The sequence below is a fragment of the Syngnathoides biaculeatus genome, chromosome 3, assembly GCF_019802595.1.
Source record: "Syngnathoides biaculeatus isolate LvHL_M chromosome 3, ASM1980259v1, whole genome shotgun sequence".
Lineage (NCBI taxonomy): Eukaryota > Metazoa > Chordata > Actinopteri > Syngnathiformes > Syngnathidae > Syngnathoides > Syngnathoides biaculeatus.
Window position 1 is genome coordinate 128,901 of NC_084642.1, and position 24,512 is coordinate 153,412.

General features: G+C 42.7%; 2 protein-coding genes across 2 annotated transcripts in view; both read left to right on the plus strand.

Annotated features, from left to right (window-relative positions):
* aph1b (APH1B gamma secretase subunit) overlaps window positions 1–10,424 on the plus strand; it is a 109,272-nt gene extending 98,848 nt beyond the window's left edge. Inside the window, exon 7 of the transcript XR_009794049.1 lies at window positions 10,068–10,424. The gene's annotated coding sequence lies outside the window, so the exon portion shown is untranslated. The remainder of the gene's footprint in view (window positions 1–10,067) is intronic.
* Window positions 9,888–24,512, plus strand: part of LOC133497477 (troponin T, fast skeletal muscle isoforms-like) — a 43,284-nt gene continuing 28,659 nt past the window's right edge. Inside the window, exons 1-8 of the mRNA XM_061813371.1 lie at window positions 9,888–9,921; window positions 10,407–10,519; window positions 11,270–11,302; window positions 17,747–17,786; window positions 20,009–20,152; window positions 23,696–23,713; window positions 23,931–23,951; window positions 24,492–24,510. Of these exons, the coding sequence (XP_061669355.1) occupies window positions 9,888–9,921; window positions 10,407–10,519; window positions 11,270–11,302; window positions 17,747–17,786; window positions 20,009–20,152; window positions 23,696–23,713; window positions 23,931–23,951; window positions 24,492–24,510 (422 nt within the window). The remainder of the gene's footprint in view (window positions 9,922–10,406; window positions 10,520–11,269; window positions 11,303–17,746; window positions 17,787–20,008; window positions 20,153–23,695; window positions 23,714–23,930; window positions 23,952–24,491; window positions 24,511–24,512) is intronic.

Here is a 24,512-nt window from a genome sequence, read left to right on the forward strand (position 1 = left end):
ACATATGCAGGAGAGGAAGCAAGGTTTTGCAAGTGTAGTCGGGGTATGAGAAACCAATATATTGGCCCGGGAAAATGTTTCATTCAATGACTGTTAACATGGTATGCAATACCACCCAGATATGCATTTGCTATTTCATGAATGTGTGTAAGTTAAATATATATATATATATTCTTTTTTTTTTTACATATCATATCTTACTTTGTTGGTTCGGTTGGCACCATGAGTGGAATTGTTTCCTTTCAGTATAATTAGTACTGTATATTTGGTTGCTACTAGAAAGGTGTCTGCAGTCTAAATTTAAGCTGGGGGAAATAAGAGCAAACGGACAGTGAGCACCTGTCAACTGATGTCTTGCATCCACGGAGACAACATCAGTCTGTTGGAAATCAATACAAGGCACAAAATCCCCTCAGAGCTTCTTTAAGCTTCGACTTGTGTCTCTAAAAGTTTATTGGAGTCACATTCACAGACTGAATCTGCAAATCATATGTGCTTTTCATGAAAATTACTCAACATCTGAAGAAAAACAACAATAATATCCATGTTGAACTTTCTAAATGAACACCATTTATCTGGTCCCAAGTAAACATAATTTTTGGTTGTCAAAAACAGTCCAATGGCAGAGAGGCAACCTGACACGAGAAGCCATTTTGAAGACTCTCCTTGGTATCTTGGTTTATGTCGCAATAGCTCAAAGGTCAAAATGGTCATTTAATCTCGAATAAAACAGTGCCATAACGTCAATGACTGTATCTTCAATAATGCAATTTCAAAAAAGGAAATAGTTTTAAATCACGTCTTGTTGATATATTGAAAAGGAACATACTGAATACTTTATAGTAGAAACATATCCTGTCTTACTTGCCATTAACTCTGTGGATACAACAACAGCTCACTATAAAAGGAGAGGTCGAGCCACTCAAGCAAAGCAGGTTGATCATGTAAAAACATCAAATATACTGTTGCGATAAATGCTCCCTTTCAGTCATTTTCACTCACAGTATATTTCTTTTTTACTCTTTGCGGGAACTGTCTTTTATTTATCATGCATTTAAGATTCCCATTGATCCACATACTACTCGATACTCTGGAAGTTAGCTTTTGGCACCTGGCCAGATAAGGATACATTGAAATATCACCAGCTTGTCAGTTAAGCAATACATTCGGACTGGTTTACCTTTGGTAAGCGGACATTGGGACAAACTGCTCTCAGCTTGGGAATCCCAGCTCAGAAAGCAACTGCGGCATCTCATTCTCTCGTGAACTGGAGCCTGAAGGAGAGAGTTGCTGTGAAGTGGGCACTACAAAAATAAAGCACTTGCCAACAGAGCATGTTGCAGACAATTTTTACCCCCTAAGTTGTCTGATATGATGAAGGTGAAACCCTGTAGACATACAAAAAGGCAACGAAAAACCTTGAAAATGTATTTGTCCCCCTGTTGTTTCTGTTTTTTTCTTCACACATCTATTACACACAAAGGTTTCAAATCAGACCAATTTTAATATCCTTCAGAGACAGCCCAGGGAAAATGCAGTTTTCAAAAGACAATTCAATTTATTAAGGCACACAGAAAAATCCAAACCTTTCAGAACCTCTGTGAACATGTAATTGCCCTCTGAACCATAATGGGTTGTGCCACAATTGCCAGTTCAAGCATCTTGGGTCTTGTTCATGAGTGAGTGACAAATGGGGCCTGAGTCAATAGGTGGATTGGTGCAGCGTCTCCAGTGATGCAGACTTTGTATCAGTCCGTTGTAGTTAAGAGGGAGCTAATTCGAAAGGCGAAGCTCTCTATTTACTAGTCAATCTACATTCTACTCTCACCTGTGGTCACGAGCTGTGGGTCGTGACCAAAAGAACAAGATTCTGGATACAAGCGGCCACAATGAGTTTCCTTCACAGGGTATCCAGGCTCTCCTTTAGAGATAGGGTGAGAAGCTCGGTCATCCAGAAGGGGCTCATTGTCGAGCCGCTTCTCCTCTGCATTTAGAGGACCCAGATAAGGTATCTGGGACATTTGATTCAGATGCCTCCTTGATAAGGTGTGGCGGGCACGTCACACCAGGAAGAGACCCCGGGGATGACCCAGGACGCGCTGGAGGGACTATGTGTCTTGGCTGGCCTGAGAACACCTCGGGATCCCTCCGGAACCACTGCAAGAAGTGGCTGGGGAAAGGGAAGTCTGGGTATCCCTTCTTAAGCTACTGTCCCCCCGACCCGACCTGGAAAAGCGGTTGAGTATGGATGGATGGAATCACTGATCCAATTAGCACCTACAGTGAAGAAAATAAGTATTTGAACACCCTGCTATATTGCAAGTTCTCCCACTTAGAAATCATGGAGGGGTCTGAAATTTTCATCGTAGGTGCATGTCCACTGTGAGAGAGATAATCTAAAAAATCCAGAAATCACAATGTATGATTTTTTTTAACGATTTATTTGGGTGATACAGCTGCAAATAAGTATTTGAACTCCTGAGGAATCCAATATTAATATTTGGTACAGTAGCCTTTGTTTGTAATTACAGAGGTCAAACGTTGCCCGTAGTTGTTCACCAGGTTTGCACACACTGCAGGAGGGATTTTGGCACACTTCTCCACACAGATCCTCTCTCGATTAGACAGGTTTCTGGGCTGTTGCTGAGAAACATGGAGATTCAGCTCCCTCCAAAGATTTTCTATTGGAGACTGGCTAGGCCACACAGAACCTTGATATGCTTCTTACAGAGCCAATCCTTGGTTTTCCTGGCTGTGCGCTTCGGTTCATTGTCACATTGAAAGACCCAGCCACGACCCATCTTCAAAGCTCTGACTGAGGGAAAGAGGTTGTTCCCCAAAATATCACAATCCATGGCTGCGGTCATCCACTTCTTAATACAGTGCAGTTGTCCTGTCCCATGTGCAGAAAAACACCGCCAAAGCATGATGCTGCCACCCCCAAGCTTCACTGTAGGGATGGTGTTCTTAATGTGTTACCAACAGTCACCTTGGAAACGGCGGTCCCAGCTCTTTTCAGCTTTCAGCTTCTTGCCATCCCTTGAGTGATACAAAACACAGGGGATTCCGCTACTGTTTATATGGAGTCATCCTTATGTGACGTCATCAACATTAGTTTTGTACTGTCTGAACATACTCAGTCTTTACCACATTATTTAAACAAAACTGATGAATGAAGTGAGTTACATTACTGTCGCTGCATTTACCCAATCACTATACTGAAGTTAAACTATACTGATATTACAATATTTAAACATTTCCATGTTCGTCAACTCACTTGTTTTAGTGCTTAGTTTCCATTATATTCTGCACAATTTACAGCATATGCATGACTATTGCTGTATATAAAGCAGTTTTCAAAATAGATGAGGTATATAGTAAAGGAACTCAAATTACAATATTGACAATACTATTCAGTCAGATTCTACTAATTGCCCTTACATGAGATATTGTAATGGAAAATACTTGATTACTTTTTAAAGTAAGTATTTCTATACTTTTTGTAGAATCAATGTTTCATTTTAGAAACATTTGATCCCGAGTTTGTTCATCTCAATTAATTACTACCTTGGGATATTATCATTAAAATATTGCCATGGTAAAGTTTGCACAACCTTAGCCACTTTCTCATAATCAGCAAAATATTCCCACAATATTGGATCCACACAAATTCCTTACTTCGTTAGTTAGTTGTATGATTGTGTGTGTGTGCTCTTCTGTGTTGTGTTGCTTTGAAGAATGATGTGACATCGGGACCTTTTTGGAGACGATCTCCTTTTATTTTTTTGGAATAATAGAAAAACTTCCATATAAATTAAGACTGTCCGCTCTAACCCTAACCCTAACCCATTTAGGAGCAGGGTTTAAATTATTCTACCACAGAGTAGATGGGAAGAGAAATGGAGTAGGGGTTATTTTAAAGGAAGAGCTGGCTAAGAATGTCTTGGAGGTGAAAAGAGTATCAGATCAAGTGATGAGACTAAAATTTGAAATTGAGGGTGTTATGTATTATGTGGTTAGCGGCTATGCCCCACAGGTAGGATGTGACCTAGAGTTGAAAGAGAAATTCTGGAAGGAACTAGATGAAGTAGTTCTTAGCATCCCAGACAGCGAGAGAGTTGTGATTGGTGCAGATTGTAATGGACATATTGGTAAAGGAAACAGGGGCGATGAAGAAGTGATGGGTAAGTACGGCATCCAGGAAAGGAACTTTGAGGGACAAATGGTGGTGGACTTTGCAAAAAGGATGGAGATGGCTGTAGCGCCACTATGCTAGCTACAGCTGTCCAGTCTTTCCTCTGATCTTCTCCTTGCCGAGCACCGAACTGTGGGTGTTGTCTTCATGTCTCATGTTTGCTCCAGATCCCCCCCTTTGTCGAGTTGATTCGGCTTGATGGAAAATCTAGGGGACGTCTCGGAGGAAGATGACGACTGAAGATGACATTGTTAGGAACACACACACAACATTGCAGTCACAAAAGTGCAGCCTTAGAGCATATGTGGCTGGACAGTTGTACAAGGTCACATCTAATTTGGGGTCAGCTTGTGTAGTAATTAGGTGTCGGGGACGGGAGTCAGGTATGTTGATGAATGTGTAATGGGATGTCTGTGAGACAGGTGATTCAGGCAGGGAGGGAAAGTAAATGTCACATATGGAAAACAACAAGGGGGTAAGACAAAAAAACAAACAAAGGGGAACTCTGGATGGCTGAACCTTCTTCTTGGAGGTGGTGGTCAATCAACTAACTTGTGTATGTGTGTTATGTAGCTCACTAAATTTTAAGAACCAAAATTTTGACTAAGATTGTGGTGACAAAGACCAGAATGAAAACAAAAGTTAGAGCTGAGCAGCTGAAATGTTTATACAAGGCCTCAAAAGCATGTGCAAATCTCATCTGGATAAATAAAAAAGATGAACAATTGTGGCAGGCAATACATGTCTTGATACAGTAATCCCACTGTACATCGCTCTTCAGCTATTGGGCTTCAGTTTTTCACCCCCCCTCCCCCGGAGCTGATTGGCTACGCATCATTGAAGCCCCCCTACCACTCCCCCGCAATTCTCCCTCCCTCCTTCCTATCCATCATCTATGCTGTTACACACTGTTAGACTGTGTGCACACAACCTCTCTGGTTCAAAATGCTGCCAAAGTGCTGTGCTTAGATGTTAAAGCTTTCCTCAATGCACCCAAGTGAAAGAGGAAGATGTGAAATGAGACGATTGTTCGACATGGGAGCTGTGTTCGCTTTGTGGAAAGCGGATTGCAGAAAAATAACTTGGTGACAATAAGGAAGAGGAAGCCGATAGATTGCAAAAGAGTAAAACTTTTGGATATAATCAAAGAAGTTTCCCTTTTGTGGCACCATTTTGGAGTGAATAACTCAGGGGCACGCTACATAAACATCTGTAAAACTGCTTTTAATAAGGAAGTGAAATGTGTGATGGTGAACGTCAAGCTAAAATGAGGGATTTACCCCCTTGAGGACGAGGCTTTTCGGCGAGCAAAGGTTGATTTGGAAAAATTTCAAAAGCGTGCAACTATGTGGTTTGAGCTGGGGAGGTCCCAATTAACGAGAAACAAAATGAAGAAATTCTGTATACACTTCAGTTTGGGACTTGCCCAACTTCTTTCCAAATCTCCACCTCTTAGCCATGATTGGCCCAGACTAGTTCCTCCCAAGCTTTCACCGTTAAGCCAAGGTTAGTTTACCTCTTTTTAATTTCATGATGTTCCCAAGGTTATCACCAATCATTCTGACAAGTAGCCTTCCATCTTATCTATGTAATAAAAAAAACAGAACTGTCACATATCTCCTGTTTTCGCTACTGAAGCCAATTGAAGAGCCCTTATTTGTGTCTGTTATCATTAAGCCAGGTCCCTCGGGCTTGAATATTGTCCAAGTGAGGCTTCTCGGAGGGAACTTTCAAAGTTAACTAACTTTCACTTTCCTTTATGCAACCGGTAGTAATATGCTTAGGGTGTGTACGGCCTCTGGATCATCAAATTCTCAAGACAATGCTTGAGAGAGAGGAGAGTAATTCGGTAACAGCACGTTACCATTCAATTAAGATACTGACTTCTGAGTTAGATGTTTTAAAAAAAATATATAGGAATGGGAGCACACATTAAAAGTTAGTAGATGAGGGTTCAGTGTTCCTTAGAGATTTCAGAAAAAAACATCTGTATATTGGAAAAGTATAGAAATTCAGTAGAAGAGTCGCTCGCTGCTGCTCAGCCTGTAATTCATGCATGTGGTTATTAGACGGTCTGTTGGTTAATTCTTTCAGTTTAGCTTTTAAGTGGGCGATCTAAGCATAAGCGTCTTGTAACTTGTCGTGTTGACTCCCAGAAATTAGTTTGCTCATGATAGGGGCTTGTGTCAGTTTGTCATAGTCATAGTTTAATTCCCTGCCGTCTGCAGACAGCACCTGTGCAGCCTCAGCTGCAGCAGTGAGGTCAGCTAATCGAGCCTCTGTGTCATCCAATCACTACATCAAGGTGGTGGGCTTCAGCCAGATTTAAACGTGGTGGTGTGGTATGATTGTTTTAAAGGCTCAGTTGTAATCCACAAATAGCATCCTGGTATAGCTTTTTCGGTTGTTCTAAATGGCTTAACACAGCGTGCCGAACTACCATATGGCAATGGCATCCTCTGTTGACCTATCGGCCTGGTAGGCAAGCTGGTGGGAGTCGAAGTTGGAGGGGTGGACAGTACGGTCTTTTACAGTGAAGAAAATGAGGATTTGAACACCCTGCTATATTGCAAGTTCTCCCACTTAGAAATCACAGAGGGGTCTGAAATTTTCATCGTAGGTGCATGTCCACTGTGAGAGAGATAATCTAAAAAGAAAATTCGAGAAATCACAATGTATGTTTTTTTTAACAATTTATTTGTGTGATATAGCTGCAAATAAGTAGTTGAACACCTGAAAACCAATGTTAATATTTGGTACAGTAGCCTTTGTTTGCAATTACAGGGGTCAAACGTTGCCTGTAGTTGTTCACCAGGTTTGCACACACTGCAAGAATGATTTTGGCCCACTCCTCCACACAGATTTTCTCTAGATCAGACAGGTTTCTGGGCTGTTGCTGAGAAACATGGAGTTGCTTTATGAGTTTAGGACTTCCTCCAAAGATTTTCTATTGGGTTTAGGTCTGGAGACTGGCGAGGCCACACCAGAACCTTGATATGCTTCTGATGGAGCCACTCCTTGGTTTTCCTGGCTGTGTGCTTTGGGTCATTGTCACGTTGAAATACGCAGCCACGACCCATCTTCAATGCTCTGACTGAGGGAAAGAGGTTGTTCCCCAAAATCTCACAATACATGGGCGTGGTCATCCTCTCCTTAATACAGTGCAGTCGTCCTGTCCCATGTGCAGAAAAACACCCCCAGAGCATGATGCTACCACCCCCATGCTTCACAGTAGAGATGGTGTTCTCATCATGCATCTTCCTCCAAACACGCTTAGTGGAATTATGGTCTCATCTGACCACAAAACTTTCTCCCATGACTTCTCTGTATCATCCAAATGGTCATTGGCAAACTTAAGACGGGTCTTGACGTGTGCTGGTTTTAGCAGGGGAACCTTCCATCTACCCGGGACCTCCGCGTGGCGGCCGGAGCAGACGCCCCGGCCGGGCGCTCCCTGGTGTTTCTCGCTGCGCGGCAACAAAGACACCGTCCTCCCACTCCTCGCCGGCAACGGTGAGACCGGGAGACCCGCAGCTGGTGGCAAAGCTTCCAGCCCAGAGGGAGGAGGAGCTGCCAAACCACGAGGCGTTTGGTCGCGAAATGCGGGCGCAGATAGAGAGCCAGAGCGCGGAATTGGCGGCTCTCACGGCCCAGGTCCGGCAAGGATTGGCGAACCAGCCGAGCTACTCTGACGTCGCAATAGCGACAGACTCGCTGCTGATGCAGGTTCACGTGGCAGTTGGAACTGACCCGCTCCCAAGACACGCCAACGTGTCAGTTTCGACTGACTCACCGCCTGCTCACGTTCACGTTGCCGTGGAAACTGACCCGCCCCCTTGCCAAGTGCATGCCGCAGTGGGAACGGACTCGCCACCTCGCCAAGCGCACGTCGCTGTGGAAACCGACCCGCCCCCTTGCCAAGTGCACGCCGCAGTGGGAACGGACTCGCCACCTCGCCAAGCGCACGTGGCTGTGGAAACCGACCCGCCCCCTTGCCAAGTGCACGCCGCAGTGGGAACGGACTCGCCACCTCAAGTGCACGTCGCAGTGGGTACGGACTCGCCATCTCGCCAAGCGCACGTAGCTGTGGAAACTGACCCGCCTCCTCGCCATTCCCACATCGAGGTTTTGGGTGTTCCGAGCAGAGTTTACGCGGCAGTCGGAACAGACCCACTCCCGAGACACGCTCACGTGTCAGTTTCGACTGACTCTCTGCCTACTCTCGTTCACGTTGCCCTGGAAACGGATTCGCCACCGCGCCACGCCCACGTTGTTGTTTCAAAGGATCCACTGCAAGCTCACGTGGCAGTGGGGACCGACCCGATGCCGCCTCACGTTGCTGTCCAGGACGTGGCGACATCTCCACAGCCGCTTCTCGTCCGTGCTCTGGAGTACCAGTGGCGACCGGCCCGCGGACGCTCCACACTCCTGCTCTGTCGGCGACGAGCACGCCCATACGTTCACGTCCAGGAGGTGGCGACGGTGACACTGACGCTGCCGTCTCACGTTGCTGTCCAGGAGGGGGCGATGGTGTCGCCGCCTTCTCACGTTGCTGTCCAGGAGGGGGCGATGGTGTCACCGCCTTCTCACCCCCTGGACAGCAACGTGAGACGGCAGTGTCAGTGTCACCGTTAAGGAATCTTTGAGTGGAATAACAGATGAAAGGGGCCACAAGTTCGTTGACTCCGTGCCACACAAATGCGAAGTAGTTATCTTCATGTCCCATTCGTGTGCTCCGGTATCCCTGATCGAACCTGTGTGTACCGACCTTCGTCCGTTCTCCGACCAACCTTGTAAGCCTGACTCCTTTGATACTTCTGCCTGCGTTGATTGTTCCCCTGTGTACAGACTCCTGCCTGTCCGCTCATCTGCTCTCTTCGCCCGACGTCCCAACTACCGCTGCTGCACCGGACTGCCTGCTCGATCCCCTACCTCTGCAGATAATAAACGTGTCTCTTCTTGAACTACCTTGCATCTTCCGAGTTCCTGCATTTGGGTCCTACTCTCGTTTCCGATGGGACGTGACAGGAGCTTTTTTTCACCAAGCTGCTTGGCAATTTCTCTGTAGCCCTTTCCAGCCATTTAGAGTTGTACAATTTTGTCTGTGGTGTCTTTGGACAGCTCTTCTGTCTTGGCCATGTTACGAGTCTTAGTTTTTTTTTGGAGTTATCCAGCTAACGACCTCACACAGGTGCATCTGATTCAGGATAAAACATGCAGTGGAGGTGGAGTTTTAAAGGCGGACTAATAGGACTAATAGAGGGTCAGAATTCTAGCTGACAGACAGGTGTTCAAATACTTATTTGCAGTTGTATCACACAAATAAATCGTTAAAAAAATCATACGTTGTGATTTCTGGATTTTTCTTTTTAGATTATCTCTCTCACAGTGGACATGCACCTATGATGAAAATTTCCGACCCCTCCATGATTTCTAAGTGGGAGAACTTGCAATATCGCAGGATGTTCAAATACTTTTTTTTCACTGTACTCTATGTACTAATTGTACATAGAGTACACTACTACTAAATGAATATGATGATTCAACCATTCATTTGTTGCTTACAGTGTGGGTTCAAAGTTAAAGGTAAACAGTTATATACTGTTTGAGTCTCATTTTATGTATTTTTCATAGAAAACAGCGTGGAAAGTAAAATTTGTAGCATAATACAACTTTTTGATCAGAGGAAAACATGGAAACGCCCTACGACCAGGATTTGAACCCAGGTCAATAGAACTGTGAGGCAGATGTGGTAACTAGTCAAACACAGTTCCGCTCATTATCATTATTGGTATTGGTATTATTATTATTTATTATTAAGTTTTTTTGCGTCATTTTACTTTTTAACTTTTGTATTTTTAATCTTTTACAGTCTGACTGGGATGCCACATTGATCGAGTAATTCATGAAGTAGCTGAAAAAAACACTGACAACCACACAGACAAATAGACGCACACACACAGTCACTGTCTCCATTATCTGGATGCCAAGTTGATGTGTAACCTCCCCTCCTCTCAGCCTTCCATCACTGTAAATTTAGCAACAGAAGCTTCTCAGCTGCTCCTTTCCAAAACCCAAGCCCCCGTCTCCCATCCACAGAATTTCAGCCATGTCCTTCTCTGGGGTCATGGCTTCCCCCTCCCCACATTTTACACACACAAACATACAGTATACTACACTCACACCTCAATCTCACCCCACAGCCAATAAGGGCCAGATGAGCTCAAGTATCACTGTAACACAAGGACATATTTTCTGAGAAGAGGCTACAGATTGTGCAGATCTTCATCTTCGTCTTCACAGGAGTTTTTCTCCCTCCCTGAGGTAAGCACAGGGTACCTGGGTAAATTTACTTTAAAATTAAATATGTTACTGCTTGAATCTAAATTTTCCTGCCCATACAGTAGACATTCAGCAAAAAAACATAAGATTCAGGTCACTCAGAATAGTTTATAACAATGAGGGAATATTTTTCATCATTCACTTCTCCTTATTTTGAGTGATAAGTAATTAGTTGTGAAAATTTCAGAAAAAAATTAAACATTCAATTTCACGAACATCAGATTAGCATGCTTCATCTAATTCATGCACACTAGTGGGCATTGTTTTCATTATTCTGAATTGAGAAATGGATATCAAGAAAGAAAAACTAATAATGAACTGCTAACGAACTAATACTAGCTTACTAATAATCATCTGCTCTAATAGATGAACAATAGTTAATAGACCATAGAGACAGTGAAATGGAACTGAGTCAGTCCTTGCCAAAATAAACCGATAGCATAAAAGCTTGACACAATGATATAATCTCTTTTCTCAGTATCAATTTATTTAAATTACTCATGAAAATAATTAGATGTTTAGGGTGTAATAAGGTTTTTCCTGTATATTGACCAAAAATATTTTCTAAGGTCACATAGTTCATATTCTTTACTTTACATTCTAAACTGCAGTCCTATGATTATGTATATCTTGACTTTCTTACAAGGATTTGAAATCGACCCCCTTTTTGTAAGACAGCTATGGGAGCACTTGAACCTGAACGTCTACAAATTATTTAATGTGTGTTCTCAGATTGAGCAACAGGTCTCTAGTTCTACACAACCAGTAAGTGGGAAGTAATTTCTTCTTCATTTAATTTAAATTGTCACACACACAAATGCAGAATTAAAAGTTGAGTCCTGCTCCTCTTTCATGTCAGCGTAACAAACTTAAATCTGATATGATTGCCAGGCTTGGGAAGCCGGCTGTCACTTTGATATAAGAGACTGAGAGACTTAGATACAGTAATAATATAGTAAGTCCTGTTGGCTGTTAAGGGCTTTTCTCTCTCTCTCGCTCTCTCTCTGTCTCTCTCGCTCTCTGCGTCAGACTGATGTATTGCACTATAAATACATCTCATATTTTCAATCACTTTGGCTGAGGATGCTAATCATCCCAGTCTCAACTGTTCTATTGCAGTTTTAGCTGCAGAAAGCCCGAGAAATACTCATCAGCTGTCGATGTTTTCATGCTGAGAAAATGAAGTGCCTAGCCACGTTTTATTCGGAGCGCTGATGTGTAGGTAATTCAGGTTTGTGCCTCATTGCTGGTCATGAAGGAGACACATTTGACAGTTCTAAATCAACCAAAGTGCTTGTTTATTGGAAGTTTATGCTGATCTGCTGGCAGAATGCAGTGGTCCCTCTGGTCCAAGCCTGAGGATTAAGCCAACTGTTTGGCCTGTGTTCCTCAGATGATGAGTAGGAATGTGACCCTTAACTAATCCTCCGCACCTGTGCACACAGAGAAGTGTGACGGAGTCATTCACTGAGACTTCTTATATATGTAACCACTCATGCCACTGTACCCAACTGGGGTACAGTGAGCAGAAATTCCGATATTTTGGCTCCAGTTGAGATCGTCATCTTTCCTCGCTTTTCTAGGACGATTACCAAGGATGTTGAAAGTATTTTTTGGTGTTAATATACATTGTTGGAACATCCTCACAGTTTCTCACAGAATTATTATTATTATAGTCTGAATCTATCACATTTATCATTTCTTTCCACTTGCCATTACCTTCTTAATCAGTCAAATAATACAGTAATGTTCTGGCAGTCCAATGTGACTAACCAGATCAATCCATGATTTTGCTATATTTTTCATTGTCAATTTACTAGTGCAGTAGTTGAAGTAGATCTCAGAAAACCAACAAGATCTAGCACATGGCTCTGCAATTGGGCAATTTGTTCCAAAGGGTGTCTTAAAGGAAATAGCAGTCCGCCATTGACTTTACAAACTCAAAATTATTTTGCACAAACTTATGTGTTTGTAGGATTTACCAATTATTTGAATCACTAATCTAATATTTAGTTGTATGGCCACAGTTTTTTATAACTACTTCGCATTTGTGTGGCATGGAGTCAACGAACTTGTGGCCCCTTTCAACTGTTATTCCACTCAAAGATTCCTTAACGACATTCCAAAATTCATTTACATTTCTTGGTGTTGCTTCAGAAACTACATTTTTGCTGACACTCAAGGTTCTTAATTGGATTAAGTTACAGGGACTGGGCTGGGCACTCCATGACATTACCTTTGTTGGTTTGAAACCAAGACTTTGCATGTTTACTAGTGTGTTTGATGTCATTGTCCTGTTGAAACATTCTTTTACAAAGGTATGTCCTCTTCAGCCCAAGGCAACATGACCTCTTCAAGTATTTTGACATATGCAAACTCATCCATGATTTGGGGGTCATATCACAAAGTCTCTGCAGCCCCTTGACCTGAAAAGAACAGTTTACTCTCATCTTCTTATTATTTTCCTTTCGGCTTGTCCCGTTAGGGGTCGCCACAGTGTGTCATCTTTCTAATCTCGTGCATCTTCCTCTCGAACACCCACTGTCCTCATGTCTTCTCTCACAACATCCATCAACCTTTTCGTTGGTCTTCCTCTCGCTCTTTTGCCTGTCAGGTCCATCCTCAACACGCTTCTACCACTCTCTCACCTCTGGACATGTCCAAACCATCGATGTCTGCTATGTCGAACCTTGTCTCCAAAACATCCAAGTTTGGCTGTCCCTCTAATGAGCTCATTTGTAATCCTATCCAACCTGCTCAAGAACCTCAACATCATTTCTGTCACCTCCACTTCTGCTTCTTGTTGTTTCTTCAGAGCCATCCGTACATCATGGCCACCCTCACCACTGTTTTATAAACTTTGCCCTTCATCCTAGCAGAGACTCTTCTTTCACATAACACACCAGAGACCTTCCTAGAGCTGTTCCAACCAGCTTGGACCCGTTTCTTCACTTCTTTACCACACTCACAATTGCTCTGGATTGTTGACTCCAAGTATTTGAAGTCATCCACCCTCGCTAACTATACATGTAGCCTCACACTTCCCCCTCCGCCCCTTTCATTCACGCAAATCTATTTTGTTTTACTTTTGCTAATCTTCATTCCTCTCCTTTATAGTGCATGACTCCATCTTTCTAATTGTTCCTCCACCTGCTCCCTGGTTTACTTGGAGATCACTATCATCTGTGAACATCATGGTCCAGGGGGATTCCAGTCTAACCTCGTCTTTCAGTCTATCCATCACTACCGCAAATAGGAAAGGGCTCAGCGCAGAACCCTGATGCAGTCCCACCTCCACCTTAATTTCTTCTGTCACACCTACGGCACACCTCACCATCATTCTGCTACCATCATACATGTCCTGTACTATTCTAACATACTTCTCCACCACACCAGACTTACGCATGCAGTACCACAGTTCCTCTCTTGGTACTCTGTCATAGCCTTTCTTGAGATCTACAAAGACACAATGTAGCTCCTTCCGAACTTCTCTGTACTTTTCCTCAACGCAAATAATGCATCTGAGGTACTCTTTCTATGCATGAAGCCATACTGTTGCTCGCAGATACTGACTTCTGACCTGAGTCTACACTCCACGACTCTTTCCCATAACTTCATCGTGTGGCTCATCAACTTTATTCCTCTGTAGTTGCCACAGCTCTGCAAGTCCCCTTTGTTCTTAAAAATGGGAACTAGCACAAATTTCCTCCATTCTTCAGGCATCTTCTCGACCGCTAGTATTCTGTTGAATCCAAATTGCTGTTTACTCTCATTTGTCATCAGAACTCAAAATGTTCCTCCATTTCTCTTTAGGCCAGTTGATATGTTCTTTGAGGGGTTTGTGCATCGCGATGATCCTAAGAGCTAAGTTGTCTGGGGCTTCATGGCCCTGGTAGGGTCACCCATGGCAAACAGGTCATAGGTGAGGGACCAGACAAAGTACAACTCCAAAACCCCTATGATGATGACAAAAATTGGATCTTTGTTACCCTTGCCCGGACGGGGGTCACCAAGGCCCCCCTCTGGAGCCAGGCTTGGAGGTGGGGCTCGGAGGCGAGTGCCTGGTGTCCGGGTCAGCACCTATAGCGCTCGGCCGGGCACAGCCTGAAAGGGTAACATGGGTCCCCCTTCCCAGGGGTTCACCACTTATGTGAGGGGCCATAGGGGTTGGGTGCAATGTGAGTTGGGCAACTAGATATAGTCGGACTCTCCCTATGCACCACTTGGGCTCTGACACCACTCCTCTTGAGAGGGGTTGGACTCTGTTCCACTCTCGAGTTGCCCATCGGGAAAGACTTATTGCCCCCCAGCTCGGGGCCTATAAGTTGGGGTTTACCCCAGTGGATGAGAGGGTAGGCTCTCTCCGCCTGCAAGTAGGGGGACGTGTCCTGACTGTTGTTTGTGGTTATGCACCAAACAGCAGTGCAGAGTACACACCCTGTTTGGAGTCCTAAGAGGGAGTGGTGGAGAGCGCCCCCTCCATCATCATTCTGCTGGGGGGCTTCAATTCCCACGTGGGCAATGACAGTGAGACCTGGAAGGGCGTGATTGAGAAGAACAACCCCCCCCCCCCCGATCAGAACTCAAGTGGTGTTATGTTACTGGACTTCTGTGCTTATCACAGATTGTTCATAACAAACACAATGTTCAAGCATATGGGTGTTCACATGTCCACTTGGCACCAGGACACCCTAGGTCGCAGTTCAATGATCGACTTTGTGGTGGTGTCATCAGACTTGCGACAGCATGTCTTTGACATTGAAGAGAGGGGCAGAGCTGTCAACTGATCACCACCTGGTGGTGAGTTGACTCTGATGGTGGGGAAGATGACATTCCGACGTGGCAAGCCCAAACGTATGCTCACGTCCTGGAGGAGGTGGGGACATTGAATCAGAGTGGACGATGTTCCCTGCCTCCATTGCTGAGGCGGCCGACCTAAGCTGTGGCCGTACGGTCATCAGTACCTGTCGTGGCGGCAACCCACGAACACGTTGGTAGACACCAACAGCGAGGGATGCTGTCAAGGAGTCCTATCGGGCATTTCAGGCCTGTGGGACTCCCGAGGCAGCTGATAGGTATTGGCTGACCAAGCGGAATGCAGCTTCAGTGGTCGCTAAGGCAAAAACCCGGGCATGGGAGGAGTTTCGGGAGGCCATGGAGAACGACTTCGAGGAAATTCTGGTCCGGGGTCTCAGGAGAAGGAAGCAGTGTGTCCGTCAACATTGTGTATAGTTGGGACGGGGCGCTGCTGACGTCAACTTGGGATGTTGTGAGTCGGTGGAGAGAATACTTCGAAGACCTCCTCAATTCCACCAACATGCCTTCCCATGAGGAAGCTGAGTTTGGGCGCTCTGAGGCGGGCTCTTATATCTTGGGGTTGAGGTCACCGAAGTGGTTAAAAAGCTCCTTGGTGGCAGGGACCTGGGGGTGGATGAGATTCGCCCGGAGTTCCTAAAGGCTTTGAATGATGTGGGGGTGTCCTGGTTGACATGCCTCTGCAACATCCCGTGGACATCGGGGACAGTGCCTCTAGATTGGCAGACTGGGGTGGTGGTCCCCCTTTTCAAGAAGGGTGACCGGAGGGTGTGGTCCAACTATATGGGGATCACACTCCACAGCCTCCCCGGTAAGGTCTACAAGGGGGACTGGAGAGGAGGGTCAGTCGAGTTTCGGATTCAGGAGGAGTAATGTGGTTTTCGTCCTGGCTGTGGAACAGTGGACCAGCTCTACACCCTCGAGGGTGCGTGGGAGTTTGCCCAACCAGTCTACATGTGTTTTGTGGACTTGGAGAAGGCATTCGACCGTGTCCCTCGAGGAGTCCCGTGAAATCCCCTGATACGAGCTGTTTGGTGTCTGGTTTGGTGGCTTCAGCATGGCATCTCTGCTCTTTGCAGATGATGTGGTTCAGTTGGCTTCATTGCCGTGATCTCCAGCTCTCACTGGAGCGATTTGCAGCCCAGTGTTAAGCGGTTGGGATGACAATCAGCATCTCCAAATCCGAGACTATGGTCCTCAGTCGGAAAAGTGTGGCGTGCCCTCTCCAGGTCGAGGATGAGATCCTTTCCCAAGTGGAGGAGTTCAAGTATCTTGGGGTCTTGTTCACTAGTGAGGGAAGAATGGAGCGGGAGATGAACAGACAGATTGGTGCAGCGTCTGCAGTGATGCAGATTTTGTGTCGGTCCGTTGTGGTCAAGAGGGAGCTAAGTCGAAAGGTGAAGCTCTCATTTTACTTGTCAATCTACATTCATACACTCACGTATTGGCATGAGCTGTGGGTCATGACCGAAAGAACAAGATCCCAGATACAAGCGGCCGAAATGAGTTTCCTCAGCAGGGTGTCCGGGCTCTCCCTTAGAGATAGGGTGAGAAGGACTCCATTTTCTTATGAATACTCACTGTCATTGTAGTATACGTTACGTAGATTTTGCAGGACGTGTAGATACTAGCATTTGATGTTTTCCTTCTCAGTAAATGTTAGAAAACAGACCAGTTTTGTTGTTAGCGGTCTAAGCTAGGCTAACTTAGGCCGAGCAGATTCGACGCGAACAATATGGCTCCAATTTGGGTACTAAGATTCCACAGATGGTGATTTTAGTCCACTGAAGTTGTCGCCAGGAGCATCCCACGTTGAGTATTCACAACATTCGGTCCAAATTCAGCAGGATTTATTGAATTACGATATTGCTGGTCAGGGCCTTCAGTTTAAGCTGCTACCAGTTTGAAGACCGGAAGCAAGCCCATATGGCTATTAAATTACATAATGTCCTAAGAGGTAATAAGTTACTTCCCAACACTAATGTATTTATTTGTAATTACTCAAACTTATCACTGTATCACACACAACAGTGCACAACTGGATAAGTTAATTTGCCTAAAGACTCGTACTATGTACAGATCTGTTTATGTCCTCAATATATAAACTATTGTGATCGTTGGTTTCTTGTTGGTATACTAAAATGGCTCAAACTATGAAAAACAAATTCATGTTGTAACATTCTTAGCCAATAAATATGATTTAGATTTGAACTATGTGATTAAAGTGACAAATGCAGCCAAATTATTTTATCTGTCAGGGGTCCTGCGTTTTTAGTCAGATGTTATTCCTACTCCTTTTCATCAAAACAATGTGAAAGGCTCAATACAGAAATAAATAGAAAAGTGATACAGAAGCAGTTATTTTAACATTGGCCTCTATGTCTTTGCTCTCAGCTGCAAGGTCTCCTGTCACCATGTCCGACACTGAACAACTGTAAGTGCATCACAACTTTTCAATCATTGTGCATCCTGGAGTTACACTTTGACTAAGTAATTTTAAATTTAAAAACAAAAATTGTAAAATTTATTTTATTTCTGACTTGTTTTCGTATTTCAGGGATCAGTTTGAGGGTAAGTAACAATTCAGGAATGTTTGATTGTGTTTTCACGCATCCACAATAGTTTCAGGTGTTATAGTTTCCAGATCAGGCATGAAACTCTCCTTTGAAACTGACAAAATAAGTTACTGTTCTTGTTGTTGCCTGGTTGATGAATCAATATGAGCACTCGTCCCAGATTGGAATGCAGTGCTAGAAGTAGAGTGATCTGTAAAATTGTGATAAACTACCAGTACGTAGAACAACATACTGTGCCTGTGTGGAATCTGAAGTTCAAGTGTCAAGGGTGTTTTTAACAGAAAATGTTGTACAGTAGACAGTACATGACAGTCAGGTAAAGTGATGTTCACAAAAATGTTTTTGTTTTTTCCCATGCCATGCTGTCTTTGTAAAACTCAAGATGATGAAGGTAAAGATGACTGAACCAATTCTGAGCTTTGTAGACCTGTCGCCACTAATTGATTTTGTTTGGGTTCCATGCTTAAGTTGAAGTGTTTGGCACAGACATCTGGTGTTTTGTGTTCAAGCCGTATTGGTTGAAATCTAACAAGTGGATTGCCGTACTGTATTTTCCAGGAGTAAAGACTCGAATAATAAATACATTTATACATAGAAAGCTCAAACTGTAGCGTAAACAGTTATTCCTATTCAGTCACATTTCAAACAACTACTGGTACATCTACTTCCGAAATGAATCCGTTCCGGAACTCGTTTCATAACATGAATTTTTATAAGCCGCATTTTACATGTTAAAAGCCTCATCCGTTGCAATCCCCCAATCCTAGCCAAAAATAAGCATTCAAAGTACAAAATGTAAAGGATGCTAAAAATTATGTTAATTTACCTTTGCCGTTGGGTAACGATGTGAAGAGCAGGGTGAGTTATAAGCAAAAGGCTTCGTGGGGGACGGAGGAGGAGGCAAACGTTTGACAACTGAGAGAAAACCTATGTATGGACGGACACATGTACACAACTTAATTCCACTAAAGTTTCTTGGCGTTCATGGTGAATAAAGATGAATAAGCTTGCAAAAAAACAAAAAACTTGGGAAAAAGTGCACTTGCTTTATTCAGTGACAGTTGAGTGTCCAAGGGAAACGAAAAACATCATGGGTAAAGATTGACATCCTTCCTAGCCAATGGAACCCAGGAAGATGCTACATAATAGCAATGGGAAAGCAGCTCTATCGTGCCACTCAAACCAAGAAACAGGATTTTTACATTTGAAGGAATTTGGGGGCAGTGAATCCTGCATCTATTTTTTTCTTTTTATATCCTGAATTCTCCTCCCTTGTAACTAGAAAAAATATTTTTCAAGGAGGCATTTCGTAACCTGAATTTTTTTGTTACAAGAGACTTTCATAAGTAGATGTACCACCGTGTCAATGAATCCCCTTTTATGAAGAACAGTTATACTGTCGATATCCAAGTATAGAGATCTTTATATGTGACTGTACAAAAAGAAAATACAAGATTTTTGGGTATAGCACAAAGTTAACAAACACACAGTTGTCAGTCAAACAGTTCAGGTTAAGGGTGTAATTGCTGACTCCAGAGTGATGTTTTGATCACATGGTTAAGCAAAAAATGGGATTGAGCTTTTAGGCTCAGCACATTTATTTTCTTGCCATGTAATTAATGAACCAGTCTTTGAGCTCTTTCACACAACTGCCATGGAGGTGGAATCTGCACAATATTAGTATTTATGGTTTAAAATAATGTAAGATAAGATAGACAGATACATTTGTTTATATGTACGTTTACAATGAATGATGTTTAAAAATGAATGCCTATTGTAAATTTAATTTGATTTTGATTTTTTTAGAGGTCTTTACAAAAGCCACTCAAACCAGGAAAATGCTCACCATGACTTCTGTGTGAATATGGTTTCATCTCTCACATCATTACCATCATTTGTCATCATCATCATTATCATCATCATGTTTCTTTCTTTGTTTTCCAGCAGCACCATCCCGTAATCCAACTTCTGAGTAACTAAAGCAATTTCTCACTTGTTTTTTAATGGCTCTATCTTGTATGTGGTCTTCATCTTCTGACATCCTCTCCTGGGCGGTTTGGTGCATGCTGCGTGGCCGTAGCCCAGGAGGAGTTAGTAGAAGTAGAAGTAGCCCCTGAGGCGGAAGCCCAGGTAGAAGCAGAGCCAGAGGTAGAACCTGAACCTGAGGTAGAGGCTGAACCCGAGGCAGAAGCCGGGCCACAGGTGGTGGTTCGTGAGGAGGAAGGTACGTGCAGTAGGCAGTCTGTTCACAGTTCTCGTGTTATCTACTCAGAAATCTGCTCTGTCTCTCTCTATCTCTCTCTCTCTCTCTTGCTCTCTCCCCGTGTGTGTGTGTGTGTCTGTGTGTGTGTGTGTCTGTGTGTGATACACACACACAAATACACGCACACAGAGGGAGTTTTTGGTTTAAGACGGTCTCGACCTAAGACGTTTCAACTTTACAACACCCGAGTCTTGTCATAATGGCTCCACCACCATAGTGTTTCTGCCTAGCTCATGCACACGTCTTAACTGTGTTTGTGCGCTGGGAGTTTATTTACCCTTTTCATCCACCTATTTACACATTATGACCGAAAAGAAAAAAGCTATTTTTTGTTTTTTAGACCGTGGAACCAAAGCTTAACATTATTTATAAAAAAAAAAAAGGGATGAACACTGACGCGCTAGCAAGCCTAGCTACCTGCACTTGCTTACTTAGCAAGAGCTGAGTGCAACCTAACTTCATTCTTCACCATCCCAGACTCCCTTCCCTAATAGTAAGTGAAGCATCTTATATCATTTACTTTAATGTATTTTGGTCTTTTTTTTATATGAAGTACCAATACCTATCAATTTCCGAGCTGCTGATCCTTACAAGGGTCACGGGAATGCTGAAGCCAATCCCAGTGTTCATTGTAAATTTTGGCTTTAACGGTGAAATCTGACTGAAGTCCAAATTCGAGTTAAGTCGCTTGTGTGGGAACGGATCTGTCGTACACCGAGGACTCCCTGTAGATAGAGGTCATGCACCTACGTCCCCGAAATCACGTGAGTGGCCATATTGCCGGTCAAACAAAGTATTGTTCAATGCTAAGTCCATTGAGACGAAACAAAAATATGTCTTATAGCGTGACGCCCAGAGTTTTGTCCGATAGCGTTTCAATCTTAAAAAGATTTAGAAGGTGATAATAAACGAAGGCACATGGAAAAAATAGACACTTGGCATAGAGGACCCATATTTAATGCCAAAGTCGATGTTTTCGCCGATAAGAAATTGGACAGTTAATTCGCTTCCGCTTGTCTTGGACAACTGGATATACACATGTATCTGGTGAGTAAGTCGTCGAGATTTACACGGAAAAGTGTGAAAGTGTATAAAAGTCTGGACGCTCACAAATACTTCGTTGCTGGATCTTTTCTCAACAGGGACAGCTCGTGAACGCGGAAGCCAACTTGGCTACACGTTAACTTTTGCTGAAATCCATCGAAGTTTTCAGCTCGTATTCAATACAAAAATCAATATTTAAATAAATGACACCTGGTTTTACACAAACTCGCATTCATTAACTATGATTGAGAAAAAAAAAAAGAGGACGCGGCGTCAGCTCCTCCTTACGCGGAAGCATATTCAGACCACACGCACACGCAAACCTCTAAACCGCCCTGCGACATATGTTTTTCTTTTTTTTTTTTAAATACGAATTGTTCTTAAATGAGTCAATTTGGCATTATAAATACATTGTAATTTCAGATTAAAAATAATTCCTACCTGAAGTGAAGTGATTGCTACACAGGCGTGTGTATTTAGTTGGGCACCAGCCTTAACGTTTAGTTGCCGAAAACCACCGATCTTTTCTGGTCTTTTCAGCTGTTCCCTACATATTTCAAAAATAATTTATCGTCGACACTCAGAATAGAAACGAAAGCAATGCAAAAGAAATGTATAAATAAATGTAAAATAAGAATATATAATTTCGAAAAACTGTTTAGCGATGTAAATCTACTAAAGTGTACAGCAATCTTTTTTTTTGCTCTATAAGGGATTAATTAATGCTACAAAATGACCACAAAAAATGTCCTTAGATATTGAAAGTCACTTGACAGATACAAAAAAAAATGAGATCATTGTCCATGATACATGCCCATCATATTACAGAAGCATATAGGCATTATTGTTGTGCCTGTACACCAAAAAGAAAGACATGAAAAAAATCTGATTTCTTTTTTTAATAGATTAACCTGCTTCTCAAAATGTAATTTTGATTCTGAATTAGATATTTACGCATGTATCATTTTTATATTCAAAATTTACTGAGTATTTGTATTGTGCAAACAGGCGTATACACTTGATGACTGACACAACACGGTAGTCAAGGTATCGCAACATGTTAAATGTGGAGCACTTTCATGCTATATAATGTGCTTTGGGTTTCATCACTGCCTCAACAGTTTTTCCTTAAATCTGATGTAATACTGGATATTTATTGCCAAACCCTTCAAAAGAAAATTTCAAATGTTTGGTTAAACTCTTGGGAACAGGACTCTGTTTCACCTTGCACTTCAGTCTGGTTTTAATACAGAGCCCTAAAGTTAAAGTATTATGCCCTCATGAGCCATTGTTTTTGGAGTGAACCATAGCAAACATTTACACAATGTTCACATCACCAACAGCATTAGCTAATACATAAACCAAAATATTACAACCAGTCTCCTGCATTTGTGTGTTATATGTGCGTAGATTGCTGAGAATGACAACAAGACATTCAAATGCTTTTACATGATTAAACGGCACAATCCCCTCTGAGGTCATGAAAAAAAAAAATTGTTTGAATAAACATAGCATTTTTCGAATTGAAATTACCTAATGTTAAAGGTCAATACACCTCAGATGACTTGTCATTTTATTCTGACATCATGTAAAAGCTATTTTTTTTCAATTCTTTTAATTCATTGTTTGTTAGTAGATGAGAAGTGGGCGTGGCAAATTGCAACATGGTATTTACACTGGGGTGTTTGCATAAAATGGTATTGTTAAAATATTTTTCAATCTTTTCACTGTTAATTTGTCACACATATCCTGGAGTCACTACATTTATTCCAAGATTTGTGTGCATCAGATTATCTCTAAAGGCTATAAAATTATTATTATGGATTTGCAGAAATTGTCCAGTATTCATAAATTGTTATGTTCCCATGTAAATTATTCATTCTTCTTATTCCATCTAACCATTTCCATATCGTTGGAGCTTATCAAGCCAATTAGGAAGGGTGTACATCCTGAACTGGTTGCCAGCTAATCGGAGGCCACATATAAATGAACAAAAATCCACACTCACATTTACACTTTTGGACAATTTAGAGGGTTGAATTAACCTACTACGTGTGTTTTGGGGATCTGGGAGGAAACCGGAGCACCTGGAGAAAACCCATGGGTAGATCATGCAAACTGCACAAAGACGAGGCCGGATTTCCACCAGGGTAATAAGAGATGTGGCAGATGTGCTAACCAATCAGCCCCTGCGGCTCCCAAACATCCGAAAATCCAAACAAACAAATTCGACTCCCAATGCAGTAGTGAATTAATTATTGATTATACAAAGGAGCCACTTTTGAATTTCTGTTTTGGTGGGCAATACAGTATGGGACTGTGCAGGGGCTCCTGCTGACTATGCAACACCCCAGTATGGTAAATGGGCCTTATAAACCATGAATTGTAAAGTGGCAGCAAGCAAGTCGGATCACTAATGAATTTTGTTCTGCTCTTGCTTTGGACGCTTGCTGCATGCAGATGGCTATGAAGAGGAAGGTATGTTGGTCTAGATTATTTTAATTGATTTAGTTGTTGTTGTGTGCAAAAAGCTGTTTTCCATTCACCAACTTGGTTTCCAGAAAAAGACAGAAGTAACTTAGTCCCTGCATTAGTCATGAGTTATCAAAAAAGCAAGATTAAGCAAACATGCAGAGCCATGCTTAAACAACTCATCTCTGCCTCTTCTCTTCTTTGCATGAATGTGTCTCACCAGTGGAGGAGGGAGATCAAGATGGTACTTTTTATTTCCTGCTGAGTCGCTATTCTTTTGCTTGTTTTTGATTTTTTCCTGTGTGGGAAACGGGTCCATTAAGGGGAACTCCAAAACAATCTCAGACTAGTCTATAAACTGTCCCAGTGGGAATGCAGCTGTGTTTTTACTAAGCACATCTATTAACAGTTGAGTAATTAGTGTCAAACAAATGTCAAACAATTGAGTTATTTTGTTGTCGAGGTACTGATTTCCAGGTCATCTTTTCTTTACACACTAATTTACCAATTTACTAAATAAATGAGGTATTACTACAGAATGAATTTTAGATACTTAATAAGAATTAGGTAGCAGTGGTGTGGAAAGTTTCTCAAAAAATTAAAAATATCATTCAACTGTCTATTGGTCATGTAAAACTACATGTAGCCCTATGATTTAACACAGCTTGTCCTCACTCAATTAACCAACATGTTGGATTTACCTTTCTCCACATTCGAGCCTCTAACCTTGTGATCTCTGACCTCTTTCCCTGTTCTCGTTCTTGTTATGGTGTCGAATATCCAGAGGAGAAGCCAAAGTTTAAGT